The sequence below is a fragment of the Marmota marmota genome, unplaced genomic scaffold (assembly GCF_001458135.2).
Source record: "Marmota marmota marmota unplaced genomic scaffold, marMar, whole genome shotgun sequence".
NCBI lineage: Eukaryota > Metazoa > Chordata > Mammalia > Rodentia > Sciuridae > Marmota > Marmota marmota.
Genome location: NW_025999990.1, coordinates 33,304,676 through 33,320,094, shown reverse-complemented (window position 1 = coordinate 33,320,094; position 15,419 = coordinate 33,304,676). Strand labels below are relative to the sequence as shown.

The window sequence follows — 15,419 nt, the reverse complement described above, 5'->3', positions numbered from 1 at the left end:
TTTTTTTTTTTTTTTTTTTTTTGGGGGGGGGGTGGGTACCAGGAATTGAACTCAGGGGCACTCAACCACTGAGCCACATCCCCAACCCTATTTTGTATTTAATTTACAGACAGGGTTTCACTGAGATGCTTAGCACCTCGCCATTGCTGAGGCTGGCTTTGAACTTGGGATCCTCCTATCTCAGCCTCCTGAGCTGCTTGGGATTACAGCTGTGCACCACTGCACCCGGCTCATCTTTAATCTTTCTTAAAATACTATTTTATTTCTTTACATGTGAGTTGTAACTCTTTTTTTTTTTTTTTTTTTGCACCAGGGATTGAACACAGGTGTGCTTCACCATTGAACCACCCATTGAACCACATCCCCAGGCCTTTTATTTTTTGAGACAAGATCTCACGAAGTTGCTTAGGGCCTTGCTAAGTTGCTAAGGCTGGTCTTGAAATTGCAATTCTCCTGCCTTAGCCTCCCAAGTCACTGGGATTCAGGCCTGCATCACCATGCCCAACTCATCTTTATTCTTTTTTTCTTTTGTGGTACTAAGGAGTTAACCTAGGGGAGTTCTATTACTGACCTATATCTCCAGCCTTTTTTATTTTTTATTTTGAGACAGGGTCTCACTAAGTTGCACTGGCGGCCTCAAACTTGCAATCCTCCTGCTCCAGCCTCCCGAGCTGCTCAGATTATAGGTGTGTACCACCACACCTGGCTCATCACCTTTCCATCACCACTGCTTGGTTTCCCAGCTCCTTCTCTCTCATTTTGCTAGTTTCCTTTAGAAGGAAGTGGCATCTCAGTGTATCTTCTAACAAGGGAAGAACAGGCCTGGGACAGGTATCATGATTCCTTTGCCTTTTTGGTTGGGTGATCCCTATGTGGGGCTGAGGAAGGGTGGAGGTGGTAGTCAGTGTAACGGAGGACATTGATTATTAACTATTTTTTTTCTTTAAAAAGGAGAAAGAAACAAATCCCTGATGGGAAGGATAGTTTAGTTGTATCAGAGTAATTAGAAAATTTGACATATGTCCCTGTTAACAAAATTAAGAAGTGATTTGTAATCTCTTGCTTAGGTCATGGCTTTGAAACCATTAAATCTACTTATGCACAGTTTCCCGCCACTGGTATTCAGTATAAGTATAATTTCTTTCTCTTTCCTGAAATTTTAGTTCTACGTATTTTAAGAAATATACTCAAAATAGTAAACATTGTAACCTAAAGTCTAAGTGATCACCCCTTTCCTTTTGTTCTACTAGACACTGCCTTGCAGATGTACCTGTTCTTACAGATTAGTTTCACACTATGATGTTATACATCTTAAATGAGCACTGTAGCTATAAGCAGACTTTGGCTTCTGCAGGACTGACCACAAGGACCCTTGAGAAAGAAGGATAATAAGTGGGTTAAGAAAGTGTGTGGGTTTGATTGCAAGGTAGATGGGCTTTGTGAAAATTTAAAAATATATGAAAGCTAATTTAAATCCTAATTTCTTTTGCTGGTTATAATTACATAGTAAAGAATTTTTAAAATAGATGGAAGTGGAGTCGTAGCTCATCGGTGGAGTGTCTGGGAGGCCCTGAGTTTTATCCCCAGCACTGAAAAAAAAAAAAAAAAGAAAAAGAAAGAAAAGAAAATGAGGAGCTTGTCAATCAGTTTTATAGGCCAGATTTATATTTTCATTTATGATCGAAATCTTTGCTTTATAGAAGAATTAACTGCATGATTCAAATATTGACAGCTCTTATACAGGAAATTTTTCCAGAGTAACAGTCTCGGGAAACAGGAAATGACATGTATAATGGAAAAGGAGCAAAAGCTTCAAGCTTCCGTACTGTTGCTAAGAAATTAAGGCAATGTTGTCTAATAGAAATGATGTTGATCACATTTAATTTAAAAATTTTCTAGTAGCCACATTCAAAAGATTAAAAGAAACTAGTGAAGCCCTGTGTGGTGGGGCATGCCTACAATCCCAGCCACTTGGGAGGCTGAGGCAGGAGGACCGCCAAGTTTAAGGCCAATCTCAACAGCTTAGTGAGACCCTACCTCAAAATGACACATATTAAGGGCTGAGGAGTTTGGTAGAACACCCCTGGGTTCAATCCCCAGATACCCCCCCCAAAAAAAATAATAGAAAAGAAACTAACTTTTAATATATTTTCTTTTAATATAATATAGTCAAAGTATCATTCAGACATGTAATCAGTATAAAAATTATTGAGATAGTTCACATACCCATTATTACATTAGGCTTTGAAATTTCAATACGTAAACTCAGTGGATGAGCACTTGCTCAACGTGCTCAGCACGTAAGCCTTGGATTGATCAGTGTGTATTTTATACTTCCAGCATATGACAACTTGGACTAACTGGATTTCATATGCTTAATAGACATATTGGACAGCACAGATGTAAGGGATAGTTACTAAGAACTCCTGAGGACAGCTGCAGATGAATTTTCATTCTTCATTGGAAACTAAGAATGTGTAATGGATACCCCTTAGTGATGCTCGTGGAATTGGAGAACAAATAACACTCATATCATATGGTACTTGAATTAGGAAAGAAAAGAAGAAAAAGGTAACTGAGAGCTGGGTGCTGTGATAATCAGTTTCTCAGTTAATGGGTGCTGGATTGCACTTCTCTCCCAAAAGGAATAAAGAGCTTCTATATAACTCTCTGCCCTGTCCCTGTTAGCACACACATTTACATTTCTCACAGGGAAAAACCTAGGCACCAGCAACATTATCAGGAGAGGAAAAATAGTATTAAATCAGAAAAGAACTAGAATTAGATAATCTACCTAACTTCTCTTCCTTCATTTCCACCTAAGTGATTGATTACTCTCTAGCTGCCCACGGTTTTAGTAATGTTTGGAATTCTATTCATGTTTGCAATTTCCAGGTGTGTATGTCCGTTTTGTCAGAGGGAACTGGATGAAGACAGTTTGTTGGATCATTGTATTACTCATCACAGATCAGAAAGGAGACCGGTGGTAAGGACTTTTATGACCATGTCTTTTAGCAGTGTTTTAATTTAAGATGCATTAGAAAATCCATTTAATAGATTTAGTTTCTTCTTTTAACTTCTCCCTCTCCCTCTCTTTCTTGTTTTTATGTGTATGTATGTGTTTGAAGACTGAACCCAGGGCCTCATGCAGGCTAGGCAACTACTGTACCACTGAGCTACATCTTCAGCCCTAGAATTTTAGACTCATTCGTTCTTACTCTGCTTTCACTGTTCTCACACATGGTTCCCTAGTAAGGGAAGTCTAGCAATAAACAAATAATATTGAGTCCTTTTAAGAAAACATTTAAAATTCCTCCAGGAAGAAAAAACTTGCCCATTTTGAAGCACAATACCCCCATCATAAATGTAAGTTTTTAAGTGTCTTACAAAGTTAAGAGCAGGGGTAAGAATTTTTTTTTCATTTAAGAAACGTTGTTAATTTTAAGAAGCCTAAGACATTCTGTTATTCTGTCTTTCTCTCTGAAGTACTTTTATTTTTTATATCAGACAGGGATATTTTCTCCTGACATTTCCAAGGACTCTCACTCTCTTTGACATTCCAGAAAAGGAGACCAAGTGGACCACAAAAGAAGAAGCGTTTTTTAATAGGCTCTCTGTAAAGCATACAGTCCTTGAGTACTAATTCCTTGTGAATCTAGACTGTTCTAAAGATGGTAACTGCTTTATAAAGTTTTCCAAAATGAAAAAAGGCTTTGTTTTTAGACCTCTCAACATCTTAACTTTCCATCTGTATCTATTGATGTTTCTCTTACCCAACAGTTAAAATAAAATACAGTGCTCCAAGAATGTTTAGGTTCAGGGAAGGATCAAGCAATGGTGCACATCTGTAACTCAGGAGGCTGAGGTAGGAGGGTTGCAAGTTGGAGGTCAGTCTGGGCTGGTGTCAAAGAATAAAGAATTTGCATTTCTTTCTTTCTTTCTACTTATTTTTTTTCCCAAAGCTGGACATTAAACCCAGGGCCTCATACTAGCGATCTACCATAGAGCTACACCCCCAGCCCCCACATTTGCATTTCTAATAAGTTCTCTCAGGTGATGTGGATGCTGGTTATTTTGGGCATTTTAGTTTCTCAAGAGAAGAGAACAAATAATGAAGATTTATTACATGCAAAGGGACAATTTGTAATCAACAGGCCCAGGACCAGAAAATATAAACCCCAGGGCTATGAGAGGTCAACTGAAGGCACCAGTAGGAAAGGATGAGGCTCTTCCCTAAACTATCAGCTCACTATTCTGTACCAGCAGATGTCCTCATCTGCTGTGGGTTGGCCTATGTGGCAAATGGACTGTGAGCTCATCTACTGAGGACCTGCCCTCTGGGGTAATTTTAGAAATAATTCTCAAACCCCTTTGCTTAAAGTTCCAGGTTTTCATTATCTCTGTCCTCCACCAGATTCTAACAAGCTCCTTCATGGTTGGGACCAGGGCTCAGTAGTCATTTCTGACTTCTGGCTCTTGGCACAGGGAATACAGAAACCATGTTAGCTGCTCAAGTAAATATTTTTTTTTATATTTATTTTTTAGTTTTTGGTGGATACAACATCTTTATTTTATTTTTATGTGGTGCTGAGGATCGAACCCAGTGCCCTGCGCATGCAAGGTGAGCCCCTTACTGCTTGAGCCACATCCCCAGCCCTGCTCAAGTAAATATTGAGCAAAACTGGTCCCAACTTATTCTCCCAAAGTCATCTCCAACCACTTCCACCAACATACCGTACCTTCAGCTACGTTGAGTTTTTGCCATTGCTTAAGTTGGCCCTGTCCTTTTAGGAGTTCCTGCTTTGTGTACATCCTTTCCTCTGCCTGTGATGGTTTCCCCCACTGGCCTGGTTAGCTTATTCTTTAAAACTCACCTCTGTGACCAGCAGTTCTGGTGAGCCTGTCCCGACTGCCTAGGCAAAATCAGTGATTCCCTTTTCAGGTCCCTTGTCCAAGGTCTTGAGTTGTTGTCTGTTCATATCTTGAATGTAGTACCTGCTGTGCTGTATTGAAAGTATCTGCTTAACCCATAATGGCAACCTTTTATTACTATGCCAAGGACTGGACTTCATAATATTGCACAATATATTATTTTAAACTTATCAATAGCCCTGGAGCATAGGAATATACTCATTTGCAGATTAAGATTAATTATTTGCCAAGGATATTTTAATGTTAAGTTGAGATGAAATTGGAAACTATCTTCTGGATACTGGAAATACTGGGGTCAATACAACAAATGTGGTTTCTTTCTGCAGGGAGCCCCAACTCATTGAGGACAGGAATCATATAGAAGTAAATGTATGACAATTGTTGAGTTCCTAGTACAGATATTGTTCATTAAGGACATTGTCTCTAAATACAACAGCTACCCTGCAAGGTGTGTAGTAGTTTCCCCATCTCATAGAAGAGGAAATAATATGCCCAAGGTCACACATCCAGTATGGTTTGAATCTAAAGTTGTCTGGACTTCAGAAAACTATGTTGTAAGCCAAGGGTGGTATAATTATATTGCACCAATTTTAAAAATAAATAGATAGGAGGTGAGAGTAGAGGAAGGGGATCCTAGGTAGGGAAAGGGGAAGTACTAGTGAATGAAATGGACCAAACTATGTTTTGTGCATGTATGAATATGTCACAGTGAACCCCACTATCATGTATAGTTATTATGCACTAATAAAAACAAAAGAGTTATTTTATTTTTTTATTATTTTTTTTTCAAAAGAGTTATTTTAGTCATTAGGGAAATGCAAATTAAAACCATAGCGAGACACCACTACACACCTATCAAAATGGCTAAAAAATTTTGACAACATCAAATACTGGTGAGAATGAGGAAAAACTGAGTAATTCACACATTGCTGCCATGATGTAAGACAGTATAGCCACTCTGGAAAACAGTTTGGCAGTGGGTTTTTGTTGTTGTTGTTATTTTTTTTTTAAGTTAGACATACACTTACCATATGACCAAGATTTCAAACTTCTAGAAATTTATCTTAGAGAAATGAAAACTTACTTTTATACAAATATCCGTTGCATTTTCACTAGTAACAATCCCAAATTGGAAACGATCCATATGTCCTCTAAAAGGTAAGTGGATAAATAAATTGGGATGTCCATACCATGGGCTATTTCTTAGAAATGACAAGGAAGGAACAACTTAGACGGCCCTCATGGTCATTGTACTCAGTGGAAGAAGACAATCTCAAACAGTTAAATGCTGTCTAGTTCTATTCATACAGCATTCTCAAAACGATGAGATTATAGAGGTGGAGGACAGATCAGTGGGTGGCAGGACTTATGGAGGGAAGAGGAAGTAAAAAGATAGCAGCACAGTGCAGTTCCTTTGTAGTGGCAGGAAGATTTTGTGTTTTGATGTGACAGTGGTTATACGAATCTCTACATGTGATACGATTTCATAAAACTGCACATATACATTTAAAAATTGAATATGTGCAAAAACTGGCAGAATGTAAGGTCTGACCAGTTTAATTTCACATCATGTACAACCACAAGAATGGGAAGTTATACTCCATGTATGTGTAATATGTCAAAATACATTCTACTGTCATGCATAATTAAAAAGAAAAAATAAAAAAATTAAAAGATAAAAATAATGTAAGGTCTGAGCCTAGTTAATTGCCAGTTTCCTAGTTTCAACAATGCACTATGCTGATGTCAGATGTTACTATTTGGGGAAGCTGGATGATAAGGACATGGGACCTCTGCACTACTTTTATAATTTCTTGCAAGTTTATAAATATGTCAAAATGAAAAAAAAATGATACTGGGGTTTGAATCCAGGGTTACTTTACCACTGAGCTACAGCTTAGTCTTTTATTTATTTATTTATTTATTTATTTTGGTACAGGGTTTTCCTAAGTTACTGAGGCTGATCTTGAACTTATAATCCTCCTCCTCAACCTCCTGAGTCCTGGGGTTACAGGCATGTATCATGGTGCCCACAGAAACATATTTCTTTAAGAGCCCTAAATGGCTATTAAATTAGAAAAATATGTGTAAATATTAATAACTAATTCTGGTATTTTGTAACCTGTATTGCTATTGGCAATACAAAAAACTACAGAGCAATAGATATTATAAACTGTAAATGTTCAGCAGTTTTGTCGTAAGTATCTCCATTTCTGGCCTAAATAATCCCCTAAAAGGTGCACACCATAGAAAATGTCATTTGTAACATCAACTTATCCACATACCAAAAAAACTAAGTATTTCAAGAGGTAGGCAACTAATTCAGTAAGTTACGGTCCATCTACTAACTAATATTGTTTAAATTAAAAAATTATGCCTATGGCCAGGCATAGTGGTACACACCTGTAATCCTAGCAACTTGGGAGGCCAAGGCAGGAGGATTGCACATTAAAGGCCAGCTGGACAACGTAGCAAGAACATGTCTCAAAATGAAATTTAGAAAGGGCTGAGGATGTACCATAGTTGTAGAGCACTTGCCTAGCACATGCAAAGACCTGGGTTCAATCCCCAGCACTGCCAAAAAAAAAAAAAGATTGATTAAATTATGAAGCAGTTTAACTTTATATATGCAAACAGACAAGGAATAATTTGAAGAAATGAATGCAATTTTATTTGTTTAATATTGTTTTTAATAGTTATGCAGTTTAACCCTACAATATTAAGATAGAGTGAATGGAATTATAAAAGTTAAAATTTACTTTGAATAGTTACTTATTTTTTTTTAATTATAATGCTATTAATTAAAATTCTTTCTTGAACTCTTGGTGTTGGTTCTTTCCAGTTCTGTCCACTTTGCCGTTTGATACCCAATGAGAATCCAAGCAGCTTCAATGGCAGTTTAATAAGACACCTGCAAGTTAGCCACACTTTGTTCTATGACGATTTCATAGTAAGTATATTTTCTAACTTTCACATGATATTTTTATGCTGTGTATGTTAAACTTACCTTTTAAATCCAAGTGAATAAAATTATAGAAGGAAAAATGTGTAGCTAACGGGTTAAGTATCAGCATTAAGAATGAAAACATGAAATTCAAGTATTTTATAAATTTGACTATTGATATTAAAGTGGTTTTCTATCCTGGACAAAATTATTTTCTTTGTGATCTAGGTAATCATGCATTGTAAATATATTCAGATTTAATTTTTAAATTATTTTAATTTTTATTGTAGTCCCTCCTTTTACATAGTTTTTATTTTTGTGACATTGTGGACTTACATAGCAGAGATGCTCAGAGTTCTATATCCAATTACTTTTCTGAGTACATTAAATATCTATAACAGATATGATATTATCAGGCTAGTAACACTAGCCTTCTCATTTTTTATTTAAATTTGATAAAACTATTGTTTATTTTAAACATTTTTGGGGCTGGGGATATAGCTCAATTGCCTCACATGCACAAAGCCCTGGGTTCAATCCCTAGCACCATAAAAAAAAAAAAAATTTGTACTCAGAATTGGACCCAATTACCACTGAGTCACATCCCAGCCCCCTTTATTTTTTTTATTTTGAGACAGGATCTTGCTAACGTGCTGAGGCTGGCTTTGAACTTGCAATCCTCCTGTGTCAAGCTTCCCGGCTGAAATTTTTAAACTTAAAATTTATTACAAAAAATTTTAAACATGAAATTAGACAGAAAAATATAATGAAACTTGATATACTCATCACCTAGCCTCAATTACCAAACCATGGCCAATCCTGTCATGTTGAATATTTTTGAAGATGGAGGTATAGTTACATGTAGTATGAATAGTTTTAATATTTTTAAATATATTTCTCATTATCAGAAATGATAATAGCAAGCAAATGGTTTTACTTTGGTCCATGTGTTGTCATGTGTGGAGAATGCATTGTCTCCTAAGTTTCAGCAAAAAAGTGTTAACATTTATTAATGTAGTGGGGGGAGTTATTACTAGTATTTTATTCTGAAATAAAATATTTTTATTGTAATGGAGTCAAGTTTGGATTTGCACATAATTTTCGCATGTTTTTGATTGTTTTCTTTTTATACAATTTCAAGATACCATTTAATCATTGTTGAGGACTATTGTTTGAAAATTTTCTCCCTGCTTTCTTATTCATTGTGGTTATCCACATTGGACCCAAGGAGCTAGGTTCTGAGTTAGGTCTAAGTAATAACTCTCAGGCTGAGCAACCTTGGGGAATGTATTTAACCTCTGAATTTCAGTTTGTTTATTTGCAAAGTAGAAGAGTAAAAGCACCTACTCTAAAAAGCTCTTGTGAGGATTAAATGAGAGTGCATAGAAAGTTATTTATTTGCACAGTTCAGGCACAGATGATAGGCAAGTTGAAGACTGGCAAGGAATAAGTGGGATTATTAGGACCACTTAAAGAATTGCACAAGGCACGTGACAGAGGCTAAATATTCTCTGCTCAGCTTCTCTAATAGTCTTTACTGGCCTCATGTGGTACACAAGTCCTCAGCATAACCTGGTTCTGGTCCTGTGTTCTTGTCAGTAATACAAAGGGATTCCTCTTTATCTAAGCTCTTTAAGATGTTCTAAAAGCCAGATTGGTTGTATGCCTTTCTGGCCAGTAATGTTCAGTCCATCTTTATCAAGATCTTTAGAGAAAGTATGACTGGTCACTTTGAGAATACTTTCTCACTACTCAAAACCATCTTTATGGGTATGGAAGTGAACTTGAATTGATGTTATTTTGATTTCTGTTTTTTAAGCTACTAGATAAACCATGTATGTACTTTATGCATATTATTTTACTGCTTCCAGAAACTCTCTTAAGGTGAAATTGTATTTTTATCCTCATTTAACTGTGAAATATCTGAAGCTCAAAGGCTGAGAAAATTGCCTAAGAGTAAGCCAGTAATGAGACCAAACTGGTGCTCCACTGTGCTTTGGATTTTGCTTCTGTGTTTTAAAGTGGTCTTCCAGGAGATTTCACTTTTTGTTGGTTGTTTATTGTAGAAGAGGAGAGAGATTGCAGAGGATGGGGCTCATAATACTTTATATTTTATTAACAGAATGTGTTAGTATCAAGTTTTGAATTCCATTTGACTCATGGAGAGACAATAAAAGACATTTTTTGGTTTTTTTTTGAGAATTTTAATATTTATTTTTTAGTTTTCGGCAGACACAACATCTTTGTTTGTATGTGGTGCTCAGGATCCAACCTGGGCCGCACGCATGTCAGGCGAGCGCGCTACCGCTTGAGCCACATCCCCAGCCCCTGGTTTTGTTTTTTTTTAATAAATAGATATTTAGTAGTACTGTTGGCATTGTGAATACTAGGGGGAGATATATCTACATCTCTATATATCTATCTGCTTGTTTCCCTGCAGCACTAGGGATAGAACCCAGGGTCTTGCACATGCTAGGCAGGTGTTCTACCATCGAGCTATGCCCCCAGTCCCTTAAGGGATGTTTTAATTTACTCCATTTATGTGTTATATGTTATGTGAAATATAGAAGTCTGCCCAGAATTTTTAGCATTGTCTGTAAAACTGTTAATTAGGTCAGATAAAACTTGAAATTCCAAATCAAGACTATTTTATTATGACAGGAACTAGTTAATTGCTAGTCCAGTAAAGGGAAATAGAAAATGTTCTAGCTCTAAAGCTAAAGTCCCGGGCTTAGTGCCAGGCTTTGTGAAACCTTGAACAAGTCAGGTAGCTCAGGATTTTAATTTCCTGAAAAATGAGGTCTTTGCATTGACCAACATTGTCCATTTCTCTTTTTGGTACCGGGATTGAATCCGGGGATACTTAACCACGGAGCCACATTCCCAGCCCTTTTTATATTTTATTTAGAGGGAGGGTCTCCTTAAGTTGTTTAGGGGCTCACTAAGTTGCTGAGGCTAGCTTTGAACTTGTGATCCTCCTGCCTTAGCCTTCCAAATTGCTAAGATTACAGACATGCGCCACTGCAATATCCTCCAATTTCTGATACACTGTTAATTCTGCATATTTCTAATTATTTTTCTTTATTGTAGGATTTTAATATAATTGAGGAAGCTCTTATCCGAAGAGTCTTAGACCGGTCACTTCTTGAATATGTGAATCACTCGAACACCACATAATTTTATTAAGAGGAAGGGGAAAGGGACCACTCAATAGCAACATTTAAAATGCTGCTTGAACAATTGGAGGGAAGTTGTCAAGGTTTGATGGAGAAAAATGTATAACCCAGTTATGTTTGTCCATTCTTATTGTTATAGTGCATTCAAAAACTGCTTTCATTTTGATGGTTTAAGTCTGTTTTTCATTCTTGAGTTTCTCAGACATTTAACAAGAAATAGTCTCTGTCCGTCATTAATTATGGAAGAAATACAGGCTGAGTATGTAGGTGGAGGATCTCTATTTGTGAAAGGGATGACATCATTTGGAATGCGACATTCATGGTTAGGCAAGACAACTGATCTTTGTTCTATGTAAAAAGAGGAAGAGTGGAACAAAGTGTAGACACTCAAGAAATATGAAATCTGTTCCAATGATTTTTTTTCTAATCTTTAATAAAATAACATGATAATCTTGTATGGGAGTAGGAAAGGAAATTTTGATGTCAGCAGTCCATTTAACAGATATTCTATAACAGATATTACATAATACTATAACAATAAATTCTGTGTTAGAAACGTATGTAATTCCTTGACTTGTTATAACTGAACACATAAGAATTTATTATTATATTTTTTAAATATTTGTAGCTTATTATTTAGAAATTTCTATAATATAGATAATTTCTTAAGAATCATCAGTTGCTATTTACAGTAAAAGGATTTATACCCATCATTTTTAATAGAAACCCTAAGGGCTTTATTTTAAATTTTAACCTTTCAAAATTATAAAATAAAACACCAATGCTGAAAAACAGACACAAAATTTATAGCTAATGCATTATTGTAAGAAATATTCTTTTAGAACTCTGCTAGTCAACCCATTTGTCCTCTTGTATCACAATTGCAATCCCGTAAAAGCAGCCACTACACTGATTTTTACAATAATGACTTTCCTGCATTTTGAATAATTTAATCACCTAGGGCATATCTTTCTATTTTAATCTTATTCATTTAAAATTGTTTCATTTGATTTATATTTCACAGGGACTGGAGCCATAGCTCAGCAGTGGAACACTTGCCTAGCTTGCTAAAGGCCCTGAGTTCAATCCTCAGCACTGTAAACAAACAAATAAAAACAAGATATATGTTTCATACTTCTCTTTGATCTGTAGGTTCCTCCTTCATTCCTTTTTTTTTTCCTTAAAGTTTCCTTGATGAAGAACCTGACTTAGAGAGATTCCCACAATTTGTATTTTACTGATTGAATATTCATGACACAACTCAATAGATGCCTCTGAATATTGGCACATGGATCCAGAGTTTTGATTAGACTCAAGTTTGCTCTTTTTTGCAAGATTTTGAGTCATGGTACGTTCTTTCATCAGACGGCACCTGCTTTTTCCCCCTTTATTTATTCATATATGTTGCAGACTGAGGATTGAACCCAGGGCCTCATGAATGCTATTCAAGTGTTCTACCACTGAACTATATCCCCAGATCTATTTTTAGATCTTATTTCAAGTCAGGGTCTTGCTAAGTTGCCCAGCTGACCTCAAGCTTGCAATCCTCCTGCCTCAAACTCCCAAGTAGCTTGGATTACAGGCATGCACCACATACTTGGCTTTTTTTCCCCTTTTATATACCAGTTTTCGAGATGATAAAGGTGTTTATTATCTTCCAGAAATCACTTTTTAAAAAAAGTATTATGGAGTAATATATTTAAACATATTTGATGGGCTTCAGTGCATTACAAATATAACTGTATAGAGACTCTGGTTGTTTAATTTTTGGCCATTAAGAGCCTAGTCAAGACAGTTCTGAGACCTTTTGACACTTTAATGGATTCTTTGCTATCCTATATGACAAGATACTTCAGGGTGAACATGTATGTGAACTTGTATGTTTCCTGCTCCAGACTTTGAATCAGTCATTTCTTTAAGGGCCTGTTTTTTTGCTGTGAGAAATGGTATTTCAAACCATACTGTGGACTCTAAGGATGCTCCTTGCTACTAGATTGGTCATTGTTTCAAGGAGAGAGCTAGGAATTATCTGTATGTTTTTAAAGATAAAACACTTGATAAGTTTCTTTGCTACTTCCAAATAAAATTTGGTAGTATAGGGTTTTTACCTAAATTTTCTATTCCAAGAATATTCTGTACTTCCCTACTAAAAATCTTGTTTTTCTGGGCTGGGGTTGTGGCTCAAATGGTAGAGTACTCACCTAGCACACATGAGGCACTGGGTTTGATCCTCAGCACCACATAAAAAAAATAAAGTTGTTGTGTCCACCTAAAACTAAAAAATAAATATTAAAAAAAATCTTGGTTTTCAAGGACACAGAACATGATAGAATAAACCATGATTACCTACTTCTTTATTTACCTTTTACATGCAACTGTGTCAGAATAACAATACTAATACAATCATAACCAATATCATAACCACAACAACAAAAAATGTATTTGCTCTCCCCATTTTCCCTCTTAAAAAGTTGTATTATGTCAACATTTTTAGAACATTGGTATATATATTTTAGTTTCTCCCTTTTATCTCCAATTTAGTCTTGCCTCTTCAAGTAATGATATATTTAACATTTGCTACCATTTTTCATTCAATGTTCTATTTTTCATATCTGGCTCTTTTAGTGACACTTCTAGGACGTAGATTAATATTCCAATCTTGAAAGGAAGAAAAGATGCAAATAAAGATTAGTGGTATCAACTCCTGAAGATAAAATGTTATTTGACTTAGAGTTAGCTTGTAATTATAACCACTTAATTTAATTGTAGTCACTGATAAATTTACTTTTCTCCTTGGACATAAATATAATCATACTCATGGTACCCCAAATTTTCTATAGCAAGTTACCCCTAACTCACTAAGTCTTGCTACTGTTTTTCCAATTAGTACAAGGTAATTGGAAAAATGTAAAGCCAAATAAAGTCTATAGGGCTTCATGTCCTCATTTTACTTTTTATTTTTTTGATAGTGCTAGGGGTCAAACCCAGGGCCTCATGCACCTAATCACGTGCTCTGCCACTGGAACTGTACCCCCAGCCACATCCTGCATTTTAGATAATGATTTCAAACTTTCTTTCACAGTTGCTAGCAAGTAACAACAGATTTTTAGTTTCACAACCTCTCTTCCTCTAATTTGGATGGTTCACATAATAAAGGAAAACCTGTTGGACAACAAGAACAAGAAGAGAGGAATTACTTAGAAATAATCATTGAACTGAAAATCTAGCCCTTGAAAAGTAGAACATATTTCTGAGCATTAGTAACTAATATCCAGACAATAACTTTGTTAATTCAGAGCAGTACAAAAGTCATATTTATATCTGTAAAATTTGATTTTAAAAAACATAAACTTTAAAAAATCTGTCTTTTAAGTAAAGCTTTAAGTCCTCTCCCACTATTAACCTCAGTGCAATTCTGAATCCTGACCCTGAATTCCTCTATTGATTCTCTTGCCACCTACAGGACAGATTAGGTGCTGGCCACCTGCATTATTCTGTGTTCTGAATTATTTTGAGTTTTAAAATGTTGAAGTGCAAATATTCATTGTTTCACTGTGCCTTTGGTCTTTTGTAAGAGGAGTGCATCATTCATTGTTTTAAAACAACTAATATTTGAAGTTGCTGACTACCAACAAAATTTCACTTGCTTTTTAAAAGTGCCTCAGGCTACAGCTTTTTCAAGGTTGTATAAGGGAAAAACTGATTCACATGTTATTCTTCCAGAGCTAAATTCTAACCTATGAAAGCCTATGGGATTTCTTTTTCGTATGTTTTTTTCACTCAGATTTCTAAAATGTAGGTGGAACACCTGGACTAATTGTACATACATGGTAAAGACAGAGCTCCATGTCAGATCTTCTAGGAGATTCTATCTCCAGTGATGTTGTTTGGTTATTGTTACGGGGTGCTAAATGTCTTCCATTATGAAGTGAGCTTATTCCAGTTTTTAAATGTTTATCATGTCATAATTGTATTCTCAAACACTGATGGTATTTTAAAAAGTACTAAGGAATTCATTCTTTTATTATTCAACTGTAAAAAACATCTGTATAATGGTCAGAATTTAAAATGTACAATTCTTTTTCTTTTGAAAATTGTATTATTATGGGAAATAAAGAATGGCAGGACCATTGTTTTCATTAAAATATCTACTGTGTCTATTCTTTCTTTCTTTCTTTCTTTCTTTCTTTCTTTCTTTCTTTCTTTCTTTCTTTCTTTTTTTTTTTTTGTACAGGGGATTGAACCATTGAGCCATATCCTCAGCCCTACTGTGTCCATTCTTAAATATTGATCTTGATAATTTTTTTAGACAAATCTAATATGCATTTTTCTTCTTCCCTGTCTCTTCCTCCTCTTTCTCCTCTTCC

At 35.6% G+C, this 15,419-nt stretch overlaps 1 protein-coding gene across 1 annotated transcript in view; it reads left to right on the top strand.

Annotated features, from left to right (window-relative positions):
• Positions 1-15,199, top strand: part of Rnf125 (ring finger protein 125) — a 39,380-nt gene extending 24,181 nt beyond the window's left edge. The window contains exons 4-6 of the mRNA XM_015482452.2: positions 2,896-2,986; positions 7,775-7,882; positions 10,967-15,199. Coding sequence (XP_015337938.1) covers positions 2,896-2,986; positions 7,775-7,882; positions 10,967-11,053 — 286 coding nt within the window. The 3' untranslated portion in view covers positions 11,054-15,199. The remainder of the gene's footprint in view (positions 1-2,895; positions 2,987-7,774; positions 7,883-10,966) is intronic.
• Positions 15,200-15,419: the final 220 nt, after the last annotated feature.